At 46.2% G+C, this 27,148-nt stretch overlaps 1 protein-coding gene across 1 annotated transcript in view; it reads right to left on the bottom strand.

Moving 5' to 3' along the window:
* Positions 1 to 26,777, bottom strand: part of LOC109525264 (cadherin-2-like) — a 35,052-nt gene extending 8,275 nt beyond the window's left edge. The window contains exons 1-9 of the mRNA XM_019885631.1: positions 26,617 to 26,777; positions 24,023 to 24,131; positions 6,680 to 6,906; positions 4,733 to 4,930; positions 3,702 to 3,857; positions 1,905 to 2,049; positions 1,249 to 1,421; positions 267 to 404; positions 5 to 190 (exon numbers count right to left, since the gene is read on the bottom strand). Of these exons, the coding sequence (XP_019741190.1) occupies positions 5 to 190; positions 267 to 404; positions 1,249 to 1,421; positions 1,905 to 2,049; positions 3,702 to 3,857; positions 4,733 to 4,930; positions 6,680 to 6,906; positions 24,023 to 24,131; positions 26,617 to 26,664 (1,380 nt within the window). The 5' untranslated portion in view covers positions 26,665 to 26,777. The remainder of the gene's footprint in view (positions 1 to 4; positions 191 to 266; positions 405 to 1,248; positions 1,422 to 1,904; positions 2,050 to 3,701; positions 3,858 to 4,732; positions 4,931 to 6,679; positions 6,907 to 24,022; positions 24,132 to 26,616) is intronic.
* Positions 26,778 to 27,148: the final 371 nt, after the last annotated feature.

The following is a 27,148-nucleotide window of genomic DNA, read 5'->3' as shown; positions in this document are numbered from 1 at the left end:
TCACCTTGACCACGGTGAGGAGCCCCTCGTTGGTGGAGGGGTCGGTGGGGATGGAGAAGCGCCCGTCGGGGTCTCCGCCGACGATGCGGTAAACGGCGTTCCAGGCCGTCGAGTGCGGCTGGTCCTTGTCCGTCACCGTCAGGTTGGTCACGATCACGTTCACCAGGTTCTCGTGGACCTCGCCGAAGAACTGCGCGAGACGCCGCCCGGGGCGAGATTAGCGGAGGAAAACGTTGCGCAATTTGGCGCTTCGACGTGAGACGTACCGTATCGGTGGTGAATTCAGGCGGGTTGTCGTTGACGTCGGTGATCCTGACGACGGTGGTGGCGGTGTTGGAAAGGCCGTAAGTGGGGTTGCCTTCCATGTCGGTGGCTTGGATGATCAACGTGTACTGAGACACTTTCTGGAAAACAAAACACAGCGTGCGAAATTAGGTAGCGCGTGATAAGGTATGATTCACTCCGATTACGATGCGATCGGATGGCGTCCAATTTGAATACGATACCATACGGGTTCGCTCCAATTAGCGTGAGACGAGATACGATACAATTTCCTCTGATTCCAACGCGACAGGTTACGATACAATTTCCGGTACGTTATGATTTACGGTCATCAAATCACACGCGCGGCGAGGCGATTTGCTCCAATTAGCGAAGCGACACAATGCACTTCAAAATGTGACAAGTGACGATTTTCCTCCAATTAGCGCGTGACAAGATTGACTGCAATTAGCACGTCGACAGCCGCAACATTCGCGCTCATGAACGTGCGATCAACCCGATTCGGTTGACCACGTGAAAATTGTTGACTGACTTTCATTGCTGCGTGAGCAGATACCGTTCAGGCCAACGACAAGGCGATACAATCGACATCCACGACGGCGTGACAGGACGCGGTTCAGTCCGAATTTGGAGTTGTACTCCTCAGGTGCGCCATCTGAGCCTGTCATCGAGTGAATTATCGACGGGCGTCGGCAGTCTCCATCTTTTTGACGGCCCCATGCTGGCATGCAAATGACAAATGGCGTGCCCGGCGGAATGGCGAGAACATTTTGCCGGCTCTACTAGTGTTGGATTATGACTAAAAAAAAAAAAAAAAAGACACAATCTGTCTTCGCGCTGCGGGGAAGCGCTGCGGGCCAGACAGACGTTGACAGGCGGAGCTTCCATATGGCCAACGCACACCCCCACCTACCCGTCTCCCCAACACACACACACACACACAGACACACACGCACACGCACACACCTCGCGGTCCAGGCCTGCTGCCACGGAGATGATGTCACCAGTCTTGTTGTTAATGGTGAACATGTTGGAGGACGGGCTTTGGGGACTCTGAGTCAGGATCTTGTATCGCAGCATCCCATTGGCCGTCTTGGGATCATCCTTGTCCACCGCCATCACAGTCATCACAAAGGTCCCTGCGGGAAAGAAGAGAGCACGTTAAAAAAATAAAATAAAAAGTAACGTGATGAAATGAAATGACCATTATCTGCCAATAAAACAGGAAAAGCTGACTTTCGTAAAACACGTACACATCGCTAGCAACAACCCCATCGATATTTGTCAAGCAGACATTTCTTCACGAATATATTTTCCACCAGAAGCACTTTCCGAGTAGTCATTTTATAGTTTTCTTAAACCGCTGGCAGAAACTCTGCATTGAAAACGTTGTTTGGTTAACGTAGTAGTTTAAAGGTATACAATTGCTAGAAGATCTATGGGACGTTTTTCATTAGCTCGTCTATGGAATTTCCCATTTTAAGTTAGCATCAAGCTAGCAAATAATCTTTTGTCTAAAGTGACATTTCACTTTGATGAACTGTGCAAGTGAGTAGGTCTGTCTGTGTGTGTGTGTGTGTGTGTGTGTGTGTGTGTGTGTGTGTGTGTGTGTGTGTGTGTACCCGGCTTGGAGCCCTCCGGCACGCTGCCATTGAAGATGTTGTGCATGAACTCAGGCCGGTTGTCGTTCTGGTCGATGACGTTGATGTGGATCTCCACGGGTGTCTCCACCTGGTTGCCGTTCAGGTCCACAGCGTGGGCGCGCAACTGTGGGCAACACACACACACACACACACACACACACACACACACACACACACACACACACACAGTCCAGCATGAGGCTACATTAGCGTTAGCGCCTCTGGGTGGTCCCATTCTCATAGAGAACAGCAGCAGTTTTTGGTTTGTAGATTTGTTTGAGATTCATGTGGGCAAATACGCGATGCGAAAACCCTCTCCCAAAACTCTCTGTCGTTTTTATTCGTGGACAAAATTTGCAAACTCATAAATTCAAATGTCTTGGTCACACTCCTTGATTTTTAGCTGTAGAAAATTCAGCCCCTGCAGCCAATTTCACTTGGCAACATAACATTTGAAAAAAAAACAGGTCTCAAGTGACAGGAAGTCTGCCATTTTGGCATGAAGCGGACATTTTAGGGTCCATCCGTCCGTTTTCACTCCACACATTCTCAAAGTGCAGTATGGGTCATGCCCAAATACCGTTTTAGTTGTATTTAAATTCACGTCAAACAAAACATAAAGCGATGACAATTACACTTTGAGCACATAAGCACAACAACATGGCTGAGTTCAATTAGGCTGCCTTGCCATAATGTTTTTTTTTTTTTTTTTGGGACGCTTCACGGCTGGAACAGATGAATGTTGTTTCCATTCATTTCAATGAGGAAAGACGCACATGTTTTTCCAATCGCACAGCAATCCTCTGCGAGCGTGCAAATGTGCCCCGTGGGGTTGCGAGAACAGTCACGGAATGTATATTGGACACCCCGAGCTCGTGTAATCATCTCCCGTTTATGGTATGCAGTTCTATTTATGTTTACCAATACTCTTCATGTAAATTTGTCACTGTTTTATTTGATTTTTTTTTTAACCTTGCACGCTTGTCTCTCAGCATTGGCATCAAAGAGGAACAAAAGGACCGGCGCCAATGCTTGACTCTCAGCATCGGGCCAATTAGACGCCTGGCTGGCCAGCCTTCGCCTTGCCTTGTTCTTGTCAGCGCGGCGCAGGAGCTTGATGAATGCGTCGGGCGTTTCACAAAAAAAAAAAAAAAAAAAAAAAAGGCCAAATATGACGAATACAGCCATTGGCTGGCCTGCGACCTTCGGCCAATCATTCGTTTAGGGCGTCGTCTCCCTCATGAATAAACATGGCGGCCCATCTCGGCTCACACTTGTGACAACTACATCCAGCGCCATGAATATTCATCGTGCGGCTTAAATGCAAATGGGCCTGCTGCGACTCCAGATTTGCGCTCCCCGGTGCTCCGTCGCGAGGCTTCCGATCAAAAAGGTTATACGCTCGTCTCCCGGAGAGGCGGGTGACTTCGGTGGACGCCTTCAACTTTTTCATCTTCCAAGCATGAGAGAGAATTATATTCTGCTCAGCTTGGGAGCAACGTTGAAAATAAACCCGGGAGCCCCGATTTGGCTGCGGTAACGAAGAGCTTCCTAAACCTGCTGGAGCGCACAGTGCAGGTGGTGAGCATGGCGAGCACAAAGCGATGAGAGGCTGGACTCGAGCCAATGAGTGTTTTCGAGATAAACATGAACCAGTCTATTTGTGAATTAATCATCAGCGAGATATGTGAAAAGGGCCTTGGCAGCGCATCCTGGGCCCTGAATTAAAAAAAAAACAAAAACGCAAAGCTGTCGCCCTCCCCATCCAGAACTTACATGAAAGTTGGGAATGTGCTCCCGGTCAAGAGGCTTGGTGACGGACAGCTGACCCGAGATGGGATTGATGATGAAGATGCCCGTCGGCGGCTGGTCGGCCCCGGGACCCGTTACGCTGTAGCGAAGCATCCAGCTCTTGTCCCGGTCTGATCGGATCTGCAGCACAGAGAGAGGACGGATGAAGTACTCGGAAAGAATAGGCAAGGACTGACTCGAAAACGAGGGGGGGGGGGGTTCTCAAATTTTGCAAGCTCAAAGACCACTTGTAAGGTAAGCCGAGAATCGAAAGCTTCAACGGGAATGCTCCAAGACACGAAGCTGCGTATCACGTGACCATTTCTTCCAGTGACGCTCATTTTGACTGCGTGTGTGCGGTGGGACGCATGGTGAGCAGAGAGCGACAATAGGTCGGGGGTCCTGCTAATCAAGATTTCAAATAATCGCGGACAGGTGGATATTTCCGGCGTGAGGGAATCAGAATATAAAGTTCAAAAGAATCCCTTTGCTCTTAAAGGTGCCGTCCAAGGTTTTAGGATTCTTGTCGGTCACCACGGCAACAGTGGATCGCCTTCACGGATCAGATTTCTTGTTGCGTTCGCTCCGGAAACAGGATGGAGATGTTTTCCCCTCGCAGGCTCTCCAATCACTTTGGGATGAATAATGAAAATGTACATCTGGCCTACTGGGCCCGGCGGCGAGTACGCTCGGAGCGAGGGTTAACCGCCACGCCTCGGGGTGCGCTTTTCGTTTCGGATCGCTGCAACTGTCAGACTGCATTAAATTGTTAATATGGGAAAAAAAAAAGCGGCTTTCCTCTTGCTGATATGTCATTTATTATTATTTTTTTTAATATGTGCATGAACGATCGGAACACGCTTAATGAATCAATCAGGTGGTGTTGGACGAGATTCCCGTGATCAAATATTGCGCCATGACAACATTATATTAGCTTGCAAACAAAAAGTTGCCGCCTGTATCGCAAATGTGTTGTCTCCAGTGTGCTTGCAGCTGTTGCGTTGCGTGTGTCTTACTCTGACAAGGTCCTCGGGGAACTGTCCTCGCGAGTTCTCGGGTACGTTGATGGGCGGAATGACCCAGTCCCTCTTGACTCGCCGCAGAGCACCGTCGCCCCTGACGACCGCGCGGCTGCCGCCGCCGCCGCTGCGCCACGGAAACAACGTCTTCATCTCGGCTGCACGCTGAGTCAGTGTTGCATCACCGGGCTTCACCTGCGAGACGAGGTAAACAAGCGTCATGTGCTGCGCATGCACGCACAGCGTCAAACGGGACCGTGAACACACGCCAACTGGAACACATGCAATCTGTCCCTCACACACACTTTCACTGTCCTCTACATACACAATCGCAAGCAAGCACGCACACACACACACACATACGTGCACACACACACACACACACACACACACACACACACACACAGAGACCCGCTCTGCGACTGCATGTACTGTACGTATATCTGCTCTCATTGCACGGTCTTGGATTAATGACCTCATTACTGTCCCTTTGATAAATGGCCGCCACCTGCCACTTTGTGTGCATGTGTGTGCGTGAGTGCACAGCTCCATCATGGTGGTGGGTCACCACCGAGAAACGGCAGCGGATGCTTCTCCCTGGCTTGTAATAAAAGAAAAAAAAGTGCCTGACCTCAGACATTCTCAGGCGCCGTTTGCCGGCTTAAACGTTGCCCGGGGAATAAACCGTCATAAAAGTCTCATAAAAAGGACACAAGAAGCAAAATCGTTTGTGGAAAAGTGCGACGATGAATTTGAGATAATTATAGTTAAAAGAATCAATAAATAAATAAAATAAAATAAAAAATCCCAAAACGTTATCCACGTGGATCATTTTCTGACTGACTTTTGTCATGGCTTTTTGCATTACACACCCATATACTGGATAGAAATAAAAGAATGCTATGGTGCCATGTTAGCGGAGGTGTAGCTCGCATTGACCGCAGGCCGCTAGTCGGCCGACTAGATGGCGAACAGTCGCGTGGCTCCAGTTGATTCCACGAAAAGCTCCGAAAGGTCCGCATGTCTATCTGCAGTGGTTTGCGTTAACAGCGGATCCGTTGCAAACAGCACAGCAAGTGCGCAGCTAACAAAAAGAAGCCCCGTCCTTTTATGTGTCACTCGAAAACGTAATCAAATGGCGAATAGAAACGGGTCAGGGTCATCCTATGAACACGGGCAGTTGTAAACGTTTTCACGAGGGCCACGTTTTTGCTCATCGTGATACGTCTTGGCCTCTCAACCCCCCGCTAAGAGCGCGATTTCACTGTACTGTGTAGTCAAGCGCCGGTCGTAGCGGCGAGCGTTGACACTCTTCGTTTGCTTGGATGGCTTCCAAGGCGTGCTTAGGCGAGAGGAGACACTCAGAGGCGGGCTAAATGTGCGCTTATTAACACCATTATGCGCAAAACAAAATAACAGACGGCCCTTTGACTCGCATTGTGTCTGCGGCAATCAACATTCTGCCAAAGAAATGCCTGATTGCTGTGATTTTACAGTGTACCGCATACCCCCCCACAAAAAAACCCCCCAAAACAAAACCCTAAAAATGTTTAGAATTTTCTATATTAATCGTTTCAAGCAAAGATATACTTTAAGCTATGATCCCAAAACTCATCTTCCAATCCTCCCCGACCAGGTGGGCATTAGTGGCCGTGCTCTCGAGGGGTTTGGATCCTATTTGGCAGACAGAATTTTTTGTGTTACTCATGGTTTCTCGGTCCCATTTTGCCCCAATGCTGTGTGGTGTTCCACAGGGATCAATATTGGGAATCCTACTGCTTTCATTGTATTTGCTTCCTGTAGGTACAGTATGTCGTTATCCCTCCGTTTGTTTGATTGTTACTTGATGTATAGCACTTGATATGCAGCTGTGGTTGTTTTCAAAGTGCTCTCTAGTTGAGTGGAGATAGAAAAATCTGTGCCACTTGATATCGTTGCTCTCACCCGTCCATTTCTCTCCGAGTAGGGCTGGACTAGAAGGTGCACTCTGGTTTTCCAGATCTGTCTGGTGTGAGGGTCTCGAGCGTAGATCAGCGCCGTTTTCTCCCCTGGTCCGGTGTGATTCAGCGTGTAGACCACACCATCCTGGCTTACGTGGAAATCGGACGCGTCGTCAGCTTGGAGACGCACCTTCCCTCCGCCGCTGCCGTCGTCGCAGTCCCGGAAGCTCACTAAGGAAAAGATGCGAGGCGGACGTCAGCGAAAACACTCACAGGTTGACACAACACCAAAAAAAAAAAGCGAAGCACTGTGAAAACTTTGCGGGCGTACTGCATGTGCTCCACCTGCGGGTGCCGTCGCCTTTATTTCAACAAGATTTTCACGGTTTAGCAGTCGCATGTCAGCGGAGTTGACGCGCCGTGTGATGTGCTAATTAAACAAGCGCTTCAAAGTGATGAAAGTAAATCCATTTAATCCTCCAATCAAAAACAAGGCGTCAGCGCCGTCAGCTTTGTTCTGCTCGAGAGCGCGGCGCCTGCTCGCAATCGCACCGCACCCGATTTATGCTTAATTGCAGCCACAGCTCGCGTTCACGCATCTAATTTTAAAAACAGATATATTGTCTTTCCCATTCTTCATGGATGCTTCCACTTGCATGGGTTTCAAGTCAACAAGTCAAGAGGTGCTACCATGAATTTAGAGACCAAATTTTTCAACAGACCCTGACCAAACCTTCAAAAAAAAAAAAGAGGGTGGTCGACTACATCTACAAAATCAACAGCAACGGTAAAAGCAATTAAAAGAAGATGGGCAATGACGGTCCAACATTTCCCATGATGCATCCGTTCTTGGAAAGCTCGTGCGTGCGTGCGTGCGTGCCACTCCGCCCTCCTTTCCTGCGAACCTGCTGGCTGCAGATGCTCACTCATTATCTACGCCGGCGTGGAAAAACAGCCACGCCGTCGGATTTAACACACCGCTGCTCCACATGCGAGTGCAGGAAGAAAGTGGAGCGGAACAAAGGAGATGTCGCTGGCAGTTTTGGCTCTGACCGCTCGCGTCGGCAGAAAAACAAGCAAAGGGCCACACTCGGACGTACGGCGAATTATCGACGGGGATTCCTTACCAACCTTTCAAAGGAGATCTTGACGCATCTTCCACCACTGCAGCACGATAAGCTCAACCACAGCGGGGAGGTTAACAGGCACTTTTTCACCGTCGCCTCAAGTGGCCACATTTGTTGCCTGTCCATTTTTTTGGGGTGGAGGCTGCTCGAGGGGTCGGAAAAGTTGCGAAACATAACAACAAAGCTCTAGCTAAATAGGAAAGCACTAATTGGGGGATGTAGGGGCCGAGTGACAATTGGCGAGTAATTAACGCTCCCCCTGAACAGGTTTAAGATTGCACATACATGGCGATGAAGCACGAAATGAAGCTGCCCAACTCACTTCAACCTAGTTCCTTGGCAGCAAGACGACACTAGGTGGCAGAAAAGCACTACGCCAAGCTCCTCATCTCACTTCAACTAAGTTCCTTGGCAACAAGCTGATAGCAGACAGCAGCAAAGCAGGACGCAAAGGTTCTCGACTCACTTAATTGCAGCTTTTTTTAACTTTCCAAAATATGGAAATATACTTCACATAATCCCGCCCCTTTCATAGAGTTTCTCCGCCCATGACTTTGAGGCTAGGCTGGGTGAAGATCCACTCTTTTCAAATTGTGCCCAAAAATGGTCATCATGTCGCCTTTGAAGTCATCCTCGGGATTTCACGTGGACCACTCGGATCAACTAGCGGCTATTGTGTCAATTACGGCGCTTTGGTGGCAAGCTGGCACAACAAAACGGGCGGCGAGCAAACAGAGCGAGGGTCACCTCACCGCGTTTGAAAGCACACCGATACGGACTTTGACCACAGAGGGCTGCTCGGAACGCACGTCGATGGGAAAACACGGAACGCTGGCTACGTGTAAAGATGGATTTCGGAGCCCAAATCCCGCCGTGGTCGGCCCTGATAGGCTTAACGCACAAAAGACGCGCACGTTTACATAAACACACACACACACACACACACACACACACACACACACACACACACACACACACACACACACACGCGAAGTGCAAAGATTAAAAGTCAACAAAGGGAACTTAACCGGATTAAAGCCTCACTGGTGAATTTTTCCAAACAATTTTCCCCGTGCTAAATAATCACAAATACTGCTCATACATAAACACACACACACACACACACACACACACACACACACACACACACACACACACACACACACACACACACACACACACACACGCGAAGTGCAAAGATTAAAAGTCAACAAAGGGAACTTAACCGGATTAAAGCCTCACTGGTGAATTTTTCCAAACAATTTTCCCCGTGCTAAATAATCACAAATACTGCTCAACTTTCCAGCCTGGCGGCGTGTGCGCGCGACAGCTGGCTGTTGCGAGATAAAGTGTGTCTTGAAGCCCTGCCAGAGGTTTCGTCTTGGCACTGGCAGCCACCCGGGAATGTGGATAATATGATTTTTCATGAATTTCATTAAGACACTCTCCCTCGCTCTATCGGGCGGCACCTTCACACGCAATCAACGCTGTGGAAAATACTCAATTACGCATTGATAATCACCGTTAAAACCCCCTCATAAAAGTAAGCGACAGAGAAAATATGGTTGCTCAAACGCGGCCACCCTCTTAGAAATGGGCATGCTGCTATGTTCAAAACAGGACTGTCACTAGCAAATATTTTTTGAAAAATTGATGAGTCTAATGATTATTCCATCGATTAATTGAATAATAGGATAAAAATGTATTTGCAAAACGGTCGTTTTTTTTTTTTTTTTTTACATTACTGTTTAGTAACCAATTATTGTTGGTTGAAGAATCAGAGTAGCAAAGTAGCTTTATTGTCTTGGTGCAATAAAAGGTGCAACAAAATAGAACAGACATAACCTGTCCAAGAGAAAAAGACAAAGAATGAGCGCAAGTCCGCCGGGTCGCCTTTTACAGCTTCCTGGAAAAAAAAAAAAAAAAAACATAGGGAGAGGAGAAAAAAAACAACCCCAGACTATGCTCCTGTAAGGGGTGCGCAGTATCGATTTGGGGGGAAAAAAAAAAGAACCAAAAAACTTGGGCAAACAGGCACGCATTACAAAGAGAAGCACAACCATGAAATCTTTGACGAAACAAAAACGACGCAAGTGCAACATTTTGTTGCCACCAACCTGGTCTCTGTGGCAACCGGCCACGCAGGAGGATGTTGTCTTCCGTGGACTCTCCTAGCAGTGCCTCAAATCCATCAAAATCTTGTCCGACAAGGTAAAAAAAAAAAAAGCCACGGCAACATTTCGCACTGTTTCCCAGTGAGATTGGCTGATGGGTGAACGGATGCCAATTTGCACCGATACATGCCCAGGCCATCATCCGCTGCTGTTGACACATTAGTCCATTCATAGACTCCACAAGTGGCAGCATAAAAATTTTTTTTTTTTTTAAATCCATACACATTGAGTAGCTGGGGCGGTCCAGCGGGAATGCCAGCCTCAGTTCCACCGCCATTCATCTTTTTATTACCGTCAGGAAATTTGCTCCCATGCTTTTTGACAGCTCAACGACTATACAGGATAACCGGAAATTAAATTTTTTTTTTTTTTTTCTCTGAGAAAATGGCAAAAGAATGTCATCCTCAATTGGAGTTACTTTTGGGAAGGCAGCACAATCAACTGCGACGTTTCAGAAAACAACTTTTGTCATGGAAACAGGCCACAAAGTGACATGTCACTCAATTCACTGAAGGCCGACCAAGTACTCATTAAATCAGAGGTGGCCAAAATAGGTCCCGGGGCCATTTGCGGCCCGCCCTCCATTTTTCAGCGAGATGACAAAAAATAAAAATAAATAAAAAAATTAAAAATGACATTTAACATGGGTCGCAAAGTTAGTTAAAAAAGATGAAGGTGGGCAGAGTCCCCCATAGCTAACAAGCATGCTTTTTTCTGTTTCTGATATACTTAAAGGGGAAATCCACCCCCAATTACAATCGGTTCAATGCGCCTCCACTTGTCCAAAAATCAGATTAATATTGTGTTTGTGGAATATGAGTTAAGCAGCAAAATTCCCCCGTTTGTCGCACTCTCAGGGCGCGGCCATTTTGCCACTTTCAGTCAAGTGAAAATGACATCACAGTTGCACGAAAACAGCCAATCGTGGCTCAGCTTCAGACAACAGGTGAGCCGTGGCAAATAGCTGCCGCCCGAGATAGACAAAAACGGGTGGATTTTATGGCTTAATTTATATTCCGCAAATACAATAATAATCAGATTGCGGTTACGGGAAAGTGCAGTGAAGCAGGAAATTAGAAAATCGGAAATTACAAACTTAATCATCGATGAACATCTGTTCAAATTGTCAAATTTACCAGCACTCTAAAACATCACACAGATAAACAAAGAAGTCCGCCAAGTGTTTGATTCGGAATATTAGCCCTCATGCTAATTATGTAGCGTAAGTGACAATAGCCAACCACACTTAGGTGAACACTTATCGTAGCGACCCGGCATCACCGGGCCTCCTGGTTAGCGTCTAACAGGACGTTTTCATTACTTTTATGTGGCGGCACTGCGTCATCCCGAGTGGCGCATCGCGCCAAACTGACAGCCGAGAAGCGCTGACTCGCCGCCAGATGTAAATCCACTTTATGATGGACATATAAATCTGATATACACACACACACACGCACAGCGCGAGAGAAGTGGTTTAAGGAAAGGCTGCTCTTAAAGCCAGCCGCCATCGGTTATTGCGACAGTCCAGGACACACAATCAATATTTGTAGCGCCGAGCTGCGACAAGCGCTGATGGGCCGGGCCCGCGCTTGTGGCCAAATGAGATTTACTTCATTACGCTTCTTTATTTAATTGTGCCAGCGCCTGCACGGGGACGCCAAGGAGCCCGCGGGGAAATCAAACTGCCCGCCGCATTTTTCATTTCATTTTTTAATAGAGCCATTCGGCTTATGAGGACACAATCGACGGCGACGCTGGCCGTCAGAGCAAAACAACGCGGCGGCGATTTAAGATGACGATAATTGGCTTTTAGCTTTGCGCCACCGTGCCTTGCGATACCGCTTTGGTCTGAGAAAGGAGACATTTCACACGGGCTGGCTTCGGAATCACCCCCTCGCCGCCCCTGTGTGCTTTCGATCAGGGGCGCCCGAGTCCGATCTTCCAGCCCGTTTTGGATGTCCCCCTCCTGCAGCACACCTAATTCAAATGATCAGCTGATCAGCAAGCCCTGCAGGAACCTGATCGCGATCCTTATTATGCGAAGGGCAATCTCACTGAAGGATTCCTTAGAGGGTGTGGTGTGCCACAGGGATGTATCATCTTCCCGATACTTTTCCCTAATGCCATTGACTCGGCTATGCGCAAGACCATATCAGAAAAACTTTTGAGTCATCCGGTAGACTTTGGTTGAGAAATGATATTGAACAGAGATGCTACCGGTACTCTGATTCGGTGTTGCTTTTTAAAAGACCACCAGAAATGTCAGTCTAAATTTGAGGGTTTTTTTTTGGGAGGTTGAGCATAAGTCAACTGTTGCATTCTCGTAAATGAAGAACCGTAAGCCTTTCATCAATGAAAAAGTGCAATGGGGTGCCACTCAAAATTATGGTTCAGTTTGTAAAGTTGACGCAAATCAACCTGCACATTAGACAAAATGACCAAATCGTATAATTTTTTTTTTTTGGAATGGAAAGTCACTCCAAGTTCCTTCTGCGAACTCGTGAGCAAAACAACAGGAGCATTTCAGACCATCATCCAGGAAAAATGCAACGCCACGCCACTCTGAATTCATGATTCTTTTGTAAGGTCGATCCAAATCAACCGCCACATTCCCAAAAACAAGGTCATCGGAAATTTGTGCCACAAAGGTGCTACACGATATCAAATCTAGATCCGAAATCATGCGCACGGGCAACGCAGTTCTTTTGTCCAAATCGAATAGAAATTCTCCAGATTAGACCCCCGATGAGGTCATGGCATGCAAGGCACAAGCTCCAAATCGCTCTGATGTCACGCTGCTCACAGCCCCTTGGGGGCATAATTGCGCATGAACTGATGATTTCTGTTTTGTCGCATTGTCTTTTCGTTGTTGATTCATTTCGTTTTCTGGTGACACCATCTCTCAGCATTTCGCCTGCCATTATTGTGAGATAATTGCATTTTCGCTGCTGTTTGTTTCCAAGATGATTACGCCGAGAAAAGCGATTTCCCCCGAGGCATCCATCTTGCATTGGATTTCCCGCCCGGATCTGAGAGTTGTGACTTCCCAGGTAAATTACAATTCATGCTTCAGTGACTGCGCGACTAATGACAGTCGCCAAGACCGCACGCACGTGTGTACACACACACACACACACACACACACCGAGTGTTAATGGAGTCATTCACAGGTCCGCTCGCTACCCCTCGAAAATAGATCACCACTTGGATTTGGGCGAATCAAGCGCACCTTTTGTCCGCCTTGGGAACGTTTAGCGTTCTTTTCGCCGAAGGCCCCCGAGAAAGGTACCTTGCTTTGAGGGCGTGGGGGGGGGGTGTAAAATACTTGCGGCTAAAATGATCGTGAGTTTTCATCTGAGGCCGGCGGTAAACGACGTAAATCTCATTGGCGGAGGAAATCGATGGCGCTGCTGCAGGGGACGGGCAGCCCAGGAAAAACACACACACACACACACACACACACACACACACACACACACACACACACACACACACACGCACACACACACACAGCACAGAGAACGAGATAAAGCAGCGTTTTGGAGCACCTGAGGCTGCTGTGGGAAGTCTGGCCCGGTTTGGTATTCCTAACAACGACGATTTGAGCAGTTTGCTCCATGAATGCGCACAGACTGAAAACATAAATTTTTAGCCGTGTTTCGAATCACTTGCTATACCTCGACTAACAAGTTTAATTCCTCAATTAAACTTGTATGTCAAGGTTTGGAAGCAGTCACTCATTATTTGCCTGCTCTCTCATCACCGCACGGCAGGGGTTGAAGTTCAAACATAATATAAAGAGAGTTACGCAATGTGTATTTAACTCAACCACAAATCTGCTAGCTCAATGCTAACACGCAATGTGAAACGCCATTGACGAAGCTAACGAATATTTTTGAAGGTGTTTTATGGGGAGCTGGAAATTCATTTGAATGGGGACAGATGATTCAAGAGTGACGCGATTTGAATCACTGGACAAATTAAAGTCACGGGATCATTGTAGTTGACTTTTCAAAAGGCCCGATGTAGCGTTTAGGGAGTAAGAAACGAGTCCCAACACCGTCTTGCTATCTTACATTAGCCGCTAGTTTGCCAGCTGCCATTTGGAGTTGCTTTCATCTCCCGCAAGAGCAGCATCATCATCATGCCGAAATAAATGAACGAATGGCGCCCAACAAAGGGAGCGCAGAGGCCGCTAACAGCGACGCAGATGGCTCCATTTGGCGGGCCGGCGTTTATTTTACACCACCTTTTATTGCTGATGTGTCACATTCGTGCCGCCATTACGGTTAACATTTTGGCTCCACTGGGCCCCCCCGGACGATTTTACTGCCTGCATACTCGGCACGCCGCCTTAAAAATGGCATCCGAGCAAACGGATGTCCTCTAGGCTAACGCGTGTTGTTTTGTCCAGATGATTATTTGATTTGGAACGAGAGTAAATCCTGCGTTGTTGGTCATTTTATGATCTGATGACCGGTATAATCTATAATCCAGCCTCAAGGCAGATGGAGTACTTTTCAGAAGCTTTCGCCAAACAAATCAGCAATTGTTGAGCAAACATTTGATTACGTCTACTGAGCTCGGCAGACAAAAGCTCACACGCGAAACACTAAAGTCAATCTCCAAATGATGTTTTTTGTTGTTGTTGTTTGGCCATTCTGGAAGGTGTCAAACTAAAGGCCCGTGGACCATATCTGGCCCGGCACGTCATTGGAAGCAAATCACGAGTCATGTACTTGGTCGTGGCCTGATGGTACAACAGCACTACTTCATGTTCCATCCACCCATCCATTTTCTGATACGTTATCCTCACAAGGGTCTCGTGACGTACTGGAGCCTATACAAGGGGGACACCCTGAACTAGTTGCCAGCCAATCGCATGGGCACATATCGACGAACAACTGCTCACGCTCACAATCACACGTAGGGACAATTTAGAATGTGCCATTAACCTGCCATCCATGTGTTTGGAATGTGGGAGGAATCCGGGGTCGCCGGAGAAAACCCACGCAGGCACGGGGAGAACATGCCAACTTCACATGGGGAGGAGGGCTGACCCCTGACCTCTGCGCTGTGAGCCGGGCTTGCTCACCAGTCGACCATCGTGCCCGCCTTCGGGTTTCTCTTTATAATTGATAAAACGGAAAATTGTCATCAAGTATTTTTTTGCCATGAAACCCTTGAAGAAAAAAAAAAAAAGATCGTGTCGAATAGTGTCTAGTCAACTGATAGATCTACAGATGGAAGTCATATATTCTTGATCCTCTGCAAAAACCGAATCATTGAGAGTAGTTTTTCATTTGTGTCTGCATGACTGTATTATACTGCACCCAGTATCCAAGTCATGCACATGGAAAAACCCAGCAATTAATTAAAATCTTGATACACAACCTGTTTAATTCTCTGGATTGTATTTAATGATGCTGTTACAAGATCTTTTGTTTTTCCCATGGAATAATTTCAAAGGCTACTTTCCTTGTCAGAAAACACACCACATTTTTGGAGGGAGGACGGAGGGAGTCTGGAGCCGATTAATGGCCTTTCTGTTCACTTCATCGGGGGACTCAATTAGCCCAACTCCAAAGCAGCTCACGTGAAGGACTCCCCGTCCCCGTCCCCGCCCCCTCCTACACACAAATACACGCGCGCACACAATCAGACACTGGTTGCGGTTAGTCAGATGTGAGGTCGGGCGTTCCGACATCATTCATTTAGCAGCAAATGGCTGAGAGACAGAGACAGAGCGAGAGGGAGGGAGGCGGAGGAAGACAAATGGGCGGACGGGATTTTGCGTAATACCGAGAGAGGGAGAGAGCACCTAGGGGACGACACACACACGCGCACACAGAGTGCAGACAAACACACGAGCGTGAACGGTGGTGTTGGGATTTGTAAACTCAGCGTCGAGATTGTAATGAGAAACAGACTTCTCACACAGACACACACTCACATTTTTGCGAGGGCCGCGTGTATGTTTGAATGTGAAGAGGAGCAGAGACTTTTCGCCATGTGAGCATTTTTTTTAAACTACGCAAGCTGGGAAAAAAAAGAACATCAAATAAAAGTCTAATTGCTTTTTTCGTCAGAGAGAGTCGAAGATGAAAGAAGACAAATCTTCACAGAGGAGAATGATCATTTGCTTTGCTCGAGGAAATATTTGACTGCTTCAAGGGGAACTCAAGGCAAAACCTTTCTTTGCAATAATAGATTCTATTTGCATCCAAAACCCTCAACACGGTCTTCTAATGAATATTGTGTTCGACTGGAGCAGATTTCCATCCGTCTGAATTAAATTGACATTCACGTGCCCTCGGGCTCGCATTGCAAATGTCACGGCTCACCTGTTTTCTCTTCGAAGGAAATTCAACCGTTTTTGCCACATTCTTTGCTTCGATCTAATGGACCTTGTGCTGCTCCTTCTGGTGTGTGCGCCGCGGCCACATGAGGCAGGGTACTAAAGACGTTCTCAGCTACTCAGTACAGCAGTATTAGTTATTCTTCACAGAGGATAAAGAAGATTTGCCAGTCGGTATCGTCATATTGTCCCTTCTACTCCTGTTGCTGCTGTTTGTGCTCAAATCAGGGTTAGAATAGTTTTGGAGTTTTCATGATGGTTATTTTTTTCATTTAGTTTTAATGGCTATTTTTTGTTTTGTTTTGTTCAGTTCATTTTAATTCATTTTTAGACCAAGTTAGTTGGGTTTTTTTTTCTTCAAAAATGGTTCATTTTAGTTTTAGTATTAGTTTTTTTTTAATAGGGAGTATGAGTCGATTGCAAGCTTAAAAAAAAGGCGTATTGTATAATAAGGCGAAAGCCACAATTCTCAAACAACTGTTTGACCTTCCTTCTACATTCAAAATGAAGCCCCAAAGCTCATGTATGATATTAATTGATAAACCCAAGGATACTTTGACGGTAATTATAGTTTGTTTTATTAACGTAAGCTGGAGTTTCAGTTCATTTTAGTTCATTCAAAAGCTTTATAATTAATTTGCTGGCTACTCAAGACCAAAAAGATCATCTGAATGATGGCTCATATCTGGAAAACCTGCTAAGTCGGGTCGCTCGTATCTCAAGGCACCACTTTAGTCGCGCTTCATGACTTTCACGCACGTCACCAGACGACATCACGAGTGTTGCCGTCTCCGCGTTTTGTTTACACCTGAAACGACGCCGCTCGCTGACAGCTCTCGGCGGGCGGCGCGGCGAAGACGTTAAGTGTTGGAAAGTACACCGCAGAGGCGCTAACAAGCGGAGGGGAGAGCAGCAGGATGGAAAGGAGCATTCAGAGAGGAGGGATGAAGGGATGGAGGGATGCGGCGAAGGGAAGAAGGGGGGAGGATGGAAGCGCTTTGAATCGGGATCCCCATCTCGCTCCGTCCCGCATGCAGCTGCCAGGCTGATGTATGAGGCCGGAAGAAAAGAGGACACGCTCCCCCTCCCCGGCCTGCAAGTCGAGGAGGGCCTGTTAAGGCTTATTTGTGCTACACGTGAGAAAAACGCTTCGGGAGGCTTCCGTCCAAACGCATTTGAAGAGGGTTTGAGTCCCGATTGTTTCCAGAAACAAGGGACAATCATCGGATGAAAAAGGCGCACGTGTCCACAAGTCAAACATATTTAGCTCCAGCGCCACATTTTCTATTTATACATCCAAATTCACATACATGATTTTTTAAAATTAAACGTTTTTAAAATATTTAAAAAGATGAATTAAAATTAAAAAGAATAAATGTACTGAAATTATCATTTAAAAAACGTGTGTGCATGAGCATATTTGCAAACACACAATTTACATCTTGTCAATAATAACAAAAAAATAAATAAATATTTTTAAAAATTATGAATCTTCTTATAACTCAAATGTAAAATACATTTATAAAACACACGGTGTAAATAAATGTAATCATCTTCCAAAACGTAGACACGATTCAATCGTTAACTTAAGCAGGAGCAGCGTTGATCTCACTTTGGAGCGGCGCCCTCTAGTGGGTTCATTGCTAAAGCTCCAGCAACGGCCGCATATTTACAATTTGGTCAAATCTATTTTTGCGCCTACTACGAACAGAAATGAGCCTCGAGTGGGAGGATGCGCTTGCTTGGAGTGTGTGTGTGTGTGTGCGTGTGTGTGTGTGTGTGTGTGTGTGTGTGTGTGTGTGTGTGTGTGTGTGTGTGTGTGTGTGTGTGTGTGTTGGCTCCAATGGTCGGGTTTTTCCAGAAGGAGTGTGCGCGTGCACATGTGCGTGCGCATGCACATTGCGCAGCGGTCGTATCACCGATGGACACTTGCTGCCTTAATAGGACGGATGGATGGGAAAACGACCAAGGTCAGAACAGCTGGGCCTGTTGCTCGCCACAGGAAGTGCAGAATAGCAGCTGACTTCGGCCTGACTCATTCACTCACACACACACACTAATGGGGGGGGGGCAGTTCTCTGACAAACTTGCTGGCCTGGCAGCTGTATCAACTTTCCCTTCCCACATTTTGTTTTTGTTTGCTGGCGACGTGAAACAGAAACCTGACTCAGTTCCCCGAAACCATTTTCTCTGTTTGACGGCGCTTCCTAACAACACTTGAACAACGCCGGCAACAGGACGCCGTTGGTATTTTCCTGACTATCAGAAAGTTACGTTCAAGACATTCGAGGAGCACGTTGAAAGCTGTGTCAAAGAAATTTGAAGGTGTATTCAAATTCCAAGACATGAGTAGAACTAATCCACGGAGTCAAGACCAAAAAAAAAAAAAAAAAAAAGTCCACCGGCACGGTACATGCATCATGCAACTACTGTAGTATGATAGTTCAGGATAATTGCAACCTTGTACAATAGAAATAAATGAGGAGAAATAATCCACAAAGCAAAAAAAAAAAATAGTCCACGGCACAGAAGGCGCATCATGCAACCCTTTCATTGCAGAATAAAAAGAAACCGAATGACCTCAAATAATCCAGAGTATGAAAAAACTTGGTCATGCGCAGCCCCGATGTGAAACTCATCTAATTAATGCCCTTCATTGCTCCTATCGCAAGTTATTCATAACCGCACCTTGCGCGATGAAAATGAACCGCTAAAATAATTCGCAGAGTCAAAACGACCCCCCAAAAAAAACCCTGCGTCACAGTAAAAGTGTCATAGTATTACGAATGCAACCGTCCCGGCCACCTTGCATAACACAAACAAACAAGAATGACTGCAAATAATCCACAGCGTCCAAAAAGTGGCGATGGCGAGCTTGCTCACACACGCCTGCGCGATCAACAAGTCATAAAAATCAATAATTCACTGAAAAGAAAGAAAAAAAAAAAAAACGCCACGCTCACAACGAAAACATTTTATACAATAAACCGTGGCACGGTGACTTCTTCATAATAACCGTTGTCTTGCGCAGAAAAATAATGTCCAGAGGTCAAAAAAACCCCCCCCATAAATCCACGGCATGTTGCGCAGTGTAAAATGCTGAGTTGTGCTGCGTCTTCCAGAAATAAAAACAAACACAAAAGGCCATTAATACCATGAATAGACCCCCCCCCCACTACTGGTAAAAGTTAATGGTAAGCGTTTTCAAACAATTGAGTTCATCCTATTATCTCCACTTCCTGTTTCCTGTTGGCTATCTGTTAGCCGTCACCTTTGACTCCCTTTTCCCATCATTCCCGCCGCCGCCGCCGCCATCAGTCAGGCGCTTCCCTGCCACTTTCATTCTCTCTCATGAATAACTCACACACATGCTGTGTTCCAATGAAATCATTCGCGGCGCGGCGAGGCGTCTGTTCGGATTGGAAGGTGGCGGGCGGGCGGGCTCACCGAACGATCCCCGGATAACTTCGGGCGCCGATTCTTAACCGGTGGGTCGGCGATTTTGGGCGGACGGCTCCATGGCGATGTTGAACCCGAATCCAAATTTTCCTGATTTGCAACACGTTTCTCCAAGATGCTAATTCTATTGTTTAGCTTTTTTCCTGGTTGCTCAACCTGATTTTTCCTGCATCCTAACACTCGCAAAAAAAATCTTTCGACCCGAAGCATTGTTTATCGGTTCTTTGCAACCCTAATTTGAAAGCGCAACTTGTTACGGCGGTAATAATGTCAACACGGCCTGCTGTCGGTAGTGCTTCTGTTCCTGCTGTTTTTTTTTTTTTGTTGTTGTTTTGTTTTGTTTTGCTCTCGTTTGTTTGACCGCAGCGTTGTGTCTGCTGCAGACGCTCTTGCCTCGTTCCACTTCGCCGCGTCTGGACAAGCTCAGTCAGGCGCGAAGGCACACACACACACGCACACACACGCACGCACAAACACATTGACACACACGCACAAGCTCAGCTTTGTGTTACTGAGAGTTTTTGCCGGTCTCATCAATCCAAAGTCACTTTTTGACCTTTTGTGGCCGAACCGACTTTTTTCTTTGGTTTGATTTTCACAGTCCGAAGGTTCAAATCAATTTAGTTTGCCGGCGAAAAAGTGAAGCCGAAGCTTCCTCTTGACATTCTCGTAGAGCCGCGTATCGATTGGTGTTTTTTTTTTTTTTTGGGTGACAACTGGAGGTGACGTTTCCAAGCAAAAGTCTTGCCTTGTTGGTTTTGTGGCCGCCGCCGCAGCCGCCGCCGCCGCCGCCGCCGCCGCCGCTTCTACTTGAGGGGCTAACGGCGAGAAAATGAGCGGCGTCCTCTTTGGTGCAGGAGGCGGCTGCCAGCTAAGTGAACCTGAAAGCTTCATTTTGACATCAGCCCTGGCTTGAAGAACACATTTCAAACCCTAACGCGAGCCGCGGCTGTTTTGAAAGCACTTCAATGTATAAATGAAGTTGAGTTGAGAAAAATACATTTGAAACCTTAACCACAAGGGACGGGCGAGCACCGATACCGGGTATTGGTATCGGGCCGATTCCAGCCTTAGTTTACGATATCGGGTACTCATGGGGGCTGCCGATACCAGCCACCAATACTTGAGGCAAAAAAATATCACATCTAACAAGTCCTCCTCAGCAGTAGTTGGCGCTACACTGCGGCAGTTTGATACTTTGACATCTGTGTCAGAAAGTAAGGTGTTTATTCACAACATTTTGTGTTCAATTAAATGTTATACATTAAATGTTGAAGCAGTATCGGTACGTGGTATCGGTGAGTACTCAACGAGTGAATAGTCGTACTGGTATTGGTCTGGGTCTGAAAAAAAAGGTTATCGACTTGAAACCCTAAATGTGACTTTAGCCCTTGGCTTAAAAGCAGGACTTGAAACCCTAATTTGTAAGCACAAGCCTTGTTTGAAACCCCAACCTTGAGTTGAGACCATCAAACTCATTTGAAACACTAACTCGAAAACCTCAATTGGAACCCAGACTCGAATCCTTAACCAATGTTTGGCAACCTCACCCTGACACGAAACCCTAAACCGAGCTGTCCTGAAAACTCTAATAGGAAAAACGGATTCTTGGCACCCTACCCCTTGACTTGACTTGATCGCTCTTACTTGTAACCCCAACCCGGACTTGAGGATTGATTCCTTGTTTGAAAAAGCTAACCCTGACAAGAAACCCTAACCCAAACTTGAACACTGGTTTGAAAGCGAACTTAAAACCCTGATTTGAAACTGTTGGAATTTCGACACCCTAATGCTGGCTTGAAAGCCAAAGTCAAGTTCCAAAGTGTAACTTGGAGTGCAATGAGGCTGTTATTGGAAGGGTCTTTCCTTGACTAAAAACAAAACAAAAAGTGAAAAGAAGTTGAAGTGCCGTCAGAAAGTCCCCGGGATTTTGTGCCGCGCTGGGCGACACGTGGCTGACGCCTCAAAGCCAAACAAGTTGGATCGAATCAATTTCAGTTTCAAACTTTCTTTTTTTTTTTTTAAGCAAAGCTGAAATTCCCTGGAAATGAAGACCCTTTGTTCTTGATTTTCTAGACTTTGCCGCAGTGTCGCTTTCAACCTTTAGAAGCAATCACCCTTCGGCTCGTTTCATGAAAGCCAAATTTGAAACTCAAAGCCTCATCAAAAAGCTTAAATTGAAACCCTAATTTGAAACAGAAATGCTTGTTATAAAAAAACAAAATAATAAAACATTGGCTGAAAACACTCTGAGTTGAAATACAAACTCATGACGTTAACACAGGTTCAAAACCCCAACTTGAAACCTTAACTACGGCTTGAAACCCCACTTTGAAACTCTAACCTGAACTTGTTCTCTCAACGTTATCTTGAAACCCTAACCTGAGATTGAAACCAATTTGAAGCCCGAACACATTAACGTCAATCCATGACAAAACTTGACACCTTATTTCGAAACCGTAACCCTTGTTTAAAATATAACCTGCTCTTAAAATTCTTAACTTGGAGCCCTGACAGTGGCTTGAAACCCAAATTGGAAACCATCTTTTGAAACGATAACCCTAGTTCAAAAGCCAAACTCTGACTTGAAAACTCAACTTGAACTAGAAGCCCGAATTTGAAACCCTACCTCCCCCTTGGCTGAAACCGTCAAAATCTCAACTAAAAAATCCCAAACTTGAAAGCCGAACCTTCAACCCTTTTCTGAAAGACTCATTTACAAAAAAAAAAAAAATCAACATAAACTTGTTTTTTGTGGTTGTGTGTGTTTTTTTTTTTTTTTAAAGGTAATCTCTCCCTGGTGCAAACAAACAGCTTCTGCTTTCATGCCGCAAATCAAATGTAAAAATTTAAGTCCCTTCAATCTTAAACTTAAGCTGCCACCACTGTGCATAAGCTGCACTTTTTTTTTTAAACTCTTTTTAAATCCTGTTGCTGAGTTGAGCCAAATATTTGCATGCCTGTGATTAAGTGCGCGCAGTCACACACACACACACACACACACACACACACACACACACACACACACACACACACACACACACACACACACGACCACGCACACGTGCACACGCATGAATGTATTCATGTATTTTCCTCCAAGTGAAAGTTGGAAGTTGAGCAGCCTCCACGCTCTTGGCATCCACAGGGGAGTTTGGGACTTTCAGAAGGGGGGGATTTCCACATCACATTAAAATGTTTGGATTGTTTAAAAAAAAAAAAAAAAAAAAAAAAAGGCTATAAAAATCTGTTGAGCCTGAATATAAAGAAAGAGGGTTTTTTTTTCAATTATTTTCTATTTTACAAAAGCATTTGTCATGACCACATTCAATTTCACTTAAAAACTGTTTACAATTAAAAAAAAAAAAAAAGAAAATGTATAACTGCTTGATGAAAAAAAAAAAAAAAAACGAAGACAAGGTTGCTAAAATTCATTTTGAAATTGCTCATTCACCCTCAAAATGGTAAACACACAGAGAGCTCACTGAAAGCACTGCAACGAATTCGCTAAGCACAGAAAAAAAGAAGAAAACAAAAAACACAAACAATGAATGAATATTAAAATATGCCGGTGATGATGATATGCAATTAATGAGGCAAAAATGTCGCAACTTGGCAACCACACACGCGCTGTGACTGGAACTAATCCCAGGCTTTGTTGTTTCGGGGCATGTTTACGGACACCTCTGAGCGCTCACTCGGCCAAACTGATGAAATGGGATTTCGTCAAGTCAATGAACTGCTGAACTTTGAACTTGTTTGGTACTCGACTCAAGTATTGCGCAACAAAGATGAGCCCGCCAAAGCCTCAAAACATGGAAAGCAGAAATACACGGAATGCGTGTGTGTATTAGGTGTGCGTGCAACATTGGGGGCTGTTTATTTTTTGGGGATGAGTAAATGTGCATTTGTGCACATATAGCGTCTTCTTGCGTCCATGCGTGTGTGTGTGTGTGTGTGTGTGTGTGTGTGTGTGTGTGTGTGTGTGTGTGTGCGCTAGTGTGTGATCACAGCCATCCGAAGCATGTGTGGGCTGCTGAGCGGACGCGCCTAATCCCACTCCACTCTCAGTCTTTGCAAAAGCCTCCCACCCTCTCCGTCAATCTCCATTGTGGCTCAAATGGCGGCATTGCGCTTAAACAACCCACCCCCAACCACAAGCGGGGGATTATTACTCCGTCTGTGTGCGTGCGTGTGTGTGTGTGTGTGTGTGTGCGTGTGAGACTGACCGTTGCCGACGGCCTGTCCCTGTTCCAGTTCTCGCTCCGTCTCCACCGTGTATTCCTCCTGCGAGAAGCCTCTCACGCATGGCGAAGGCGGCCCGCCCAGGACCGCCACCTGCGTGCAGCAAAAGACAAATGTGGGATGAAGAAGAGACACAACGCCCGATTTGGAGTTCATCCAGCCAACCAATGGGCCAACCAATGATACAGCACCACGACTAATAACCCAACCAGCTAACCAACAATGCAACTAACCCCCCCTCCACCCACCCACCACCCATCTTCCCAACCAATCAAACAACCCGACCCAAATAACAACGACCAAACTGCAACAACGACACGACTAACTCCCCAAACAATTAAACCACGATGCGGAAGGCGTGTTTAGCTTTTTCTTTGGCTTTTTGTGTGGGTTTTTTTGGGAGGTGGGGTCGGGGGGAGGGGAAATTAATGGTATCAGTGATGTCAGGAGATGGAAGCTTTTGCAAGACAGGAAGTAAGCAACAAACTCTAATGAAAGCCAAGCCTCCCTGTGGGAATAATAACCGCAGCGCACACAATTAATGAGGTCAGATCAGTGTGATGATCATTAGCGTGTCTCCTGTTGTTTTCAACATGGACCCTGGCGCCCCCCCCCCCAACAACCCCCCACAACACCGTCTGACATGCTTGCATGTAAAGCATCTGTTGCAGCTTGTTAACGGGTTAGCGTCTGTGGGGATGAGGGGGGTGCGATTAAGTAGGGGCCAAATGGGGGGTGGGGGGGGGTCAAAGTATGGCCACTGATTTGCTTCCACTTAACCCAAAAACTTGGATTTAGCCTAGCCGGATTATGTCAGCAGGAAGTCAGCTCACATATGGACCAGCCAACAAACGTTGTCCGACCAAGTCTGCTTCCCAAACTAAGCTTAGCTAAACTAGGCAAAGCTCAAAGCTAATGACAACCTAAGTCATAGTCATTTGAGGTAATGAGCATCTCATAGGAACCCACATGGCAGCCATTTTACGTTGACCCCCCCCCCGGCGTCACACCACAAAGCTAATGGTTGTTACCAGTGAAAGAAAGAACGACAGTAGCGAAACAAGAGTGTGGCGATAACTGGTACAGATAGATTAATATCACTAGCAATAAGCTAGCAAATGGTCTTTCTTTGACTTGTAAGGCGCTTTTCCACTTACAAGGCACTCGAAACGCTTCACACCGGCTTCTCACTCACTGACTGATGACGCAGCATCAGGAGCAACTGGGGGTTCAGGACCTTGCTTATTAAGGACACTTTGACATGGTCACAAGGGGCAAGGATCCAACTCACAACCGCCAGGTTGGGAGATAACCGCTCTACCTCTGAGCCAGAATGTATCAAAAATGGAAGCGAGAACTAAGTAAATGTACCATACATACAACTGGTATCGCTAGGAAGGATACATCTAAGTTGTCAAGATAAACAGAACTGGTATAGCATTGACAGAACTACAAAACACTGCGACAACGACAAGACTTAGATATCCAGCGAAATAGAAGACATAGAACTAGTATAGATAGAGAAAGTAAAAGAATGACTAAAAATATCGAAATAGAATGAATACGGATAGAACTAATAATGATACCCAGAATCAGTATATTTAAAGACATACTGTAGCTTGAGCGAGTCTGATAGATAGAACCTGTAGAAATAGGACCAAGATGTCAAGACTCATAGTACTCGTCGAGATACACAGAACTAGTAAATATACCTCCATAGACAATATAGGTACGACTTGTAAAGATGGATAGAATTAGTAAAGATGCTTTCAAACGAGTAAGGTTGGCTCGGTGTCTATCGGTCGAACTCATCAAGATAGAACAAGCATCGATTACTATATTATTATACTCGAGGCAAAACAAATATACTGTGGATCAACTAGTATAGATAAAACTAAATATAGCTAGAACCAGTCCAGCTAGATATCGAGCTGAACAGAAGCAGTCAGCATACCTACTCGAACTCGTAAACACGAAACAATCTAGGAAACAGATCGAAATAGTAAAAAAAAAAAAAATAGCGATCTAGACAAAAAGAACTAGTAGCGCTAGTTAGGAAAGAACGTGCATTAGCTCAGTCGAATTTGTACAGTATAGACCTTGTCGAGTTAGAACGAATGTAGAGCGGATGGATGGACATCACTATTAAGACAGAGAGAACAAGTAAACTAGTACGGAGAGACAACTCAAAACTAGTCGACAGATTTTAACACGAATCATTGTGTGTGCTTGTGTTCTTCAGTGTGTGTTGCTTTCTCAAACCCCCCCCCCCTCACCCCCCAGCCGCCTCAATGTAAAGGATGAATAGATGGGATGTCAAAAATGAATGACAGGATCACCCATCGTCGCGATCTGCCCCGAGATCAGCAGCAAGCACTCCGACACAAACGATTCACGATCACGGCGAGCCGATCTCAGGTCAGTCGCCAGCCCCCTTCATCCCCAGCATACTGTACTCTCACAATAGCGCTGCTATTAGAGCATCTCTGTCGTATGCTGCAGCCGGGTGGGCTCGATGATGGTGAGATGGGGGGGTCTCGCAATGTGTATGTGTATGCGCCGGCGTGTGTGCGTGTACCTGCAACGGGGCCGCCATGAGCGTCCAACAGATCCACACTGGCCGCATGACGTGCTCGTTTCTCGGGATCTCGAATCCCTCCAGCCGCCCGCCTCGCCTGAACTGTGAGCCTCTGCGCTCAGCTGACTAGCCAGACCCCCGCCGAGCGCCCACCGCCTCCTCTTTCTCCTCCTTTTGCCTCCGCCTTCTTTTCCTCCCCCTCCACCTCCGTACCCCGCCTAAATGCCTCTCTCACGCCCCCTACTGCTCAACACAAACACGGCAGGCATTCTTGCGCAGCTACTGTACTTTTTTTTTTAATCCCAGATGATTTGAAGATTGTGATTTTTATTTTCTGGTAACAATTTTAAGCATTAAATACTGTTTATTAAAGTAGAGAAGGAACCAACGACAGCCCGATGTGGCCACTAGCTTTCCAGACAGGAAATATGTCAGACAACAGAGGTGAATTTTGAATTTTACTGTAATAGTGAGAATTGTGTTACAAGGAAAGTGTCAGTCGGTCTTGTCAACTGGATTGAGTGATTTTTGT

The sequence above is a fragment of the Hippocampus comes genome, unplaced genomic scaffold (genome assembly GCF_001891065.2).
Source record: "Hippocampus comes isolate QL1 unplaced genomic scaffold, H_comes_QL1_v1.1 scaffold90, whole genome shotgun sequence".
Taxonomy (NCBI): Eukaryota; Metazoa; Chordata; class Actinopteri; order Syngnathiformes; family Syngnathidae; genus Hippocampus; species Hippocampus comes.
The sequence above is the reverse complement of the archived record's forward strand: the minus strand, read 5'-3'. Positions and strand labels throughout refer to the sequence as shown.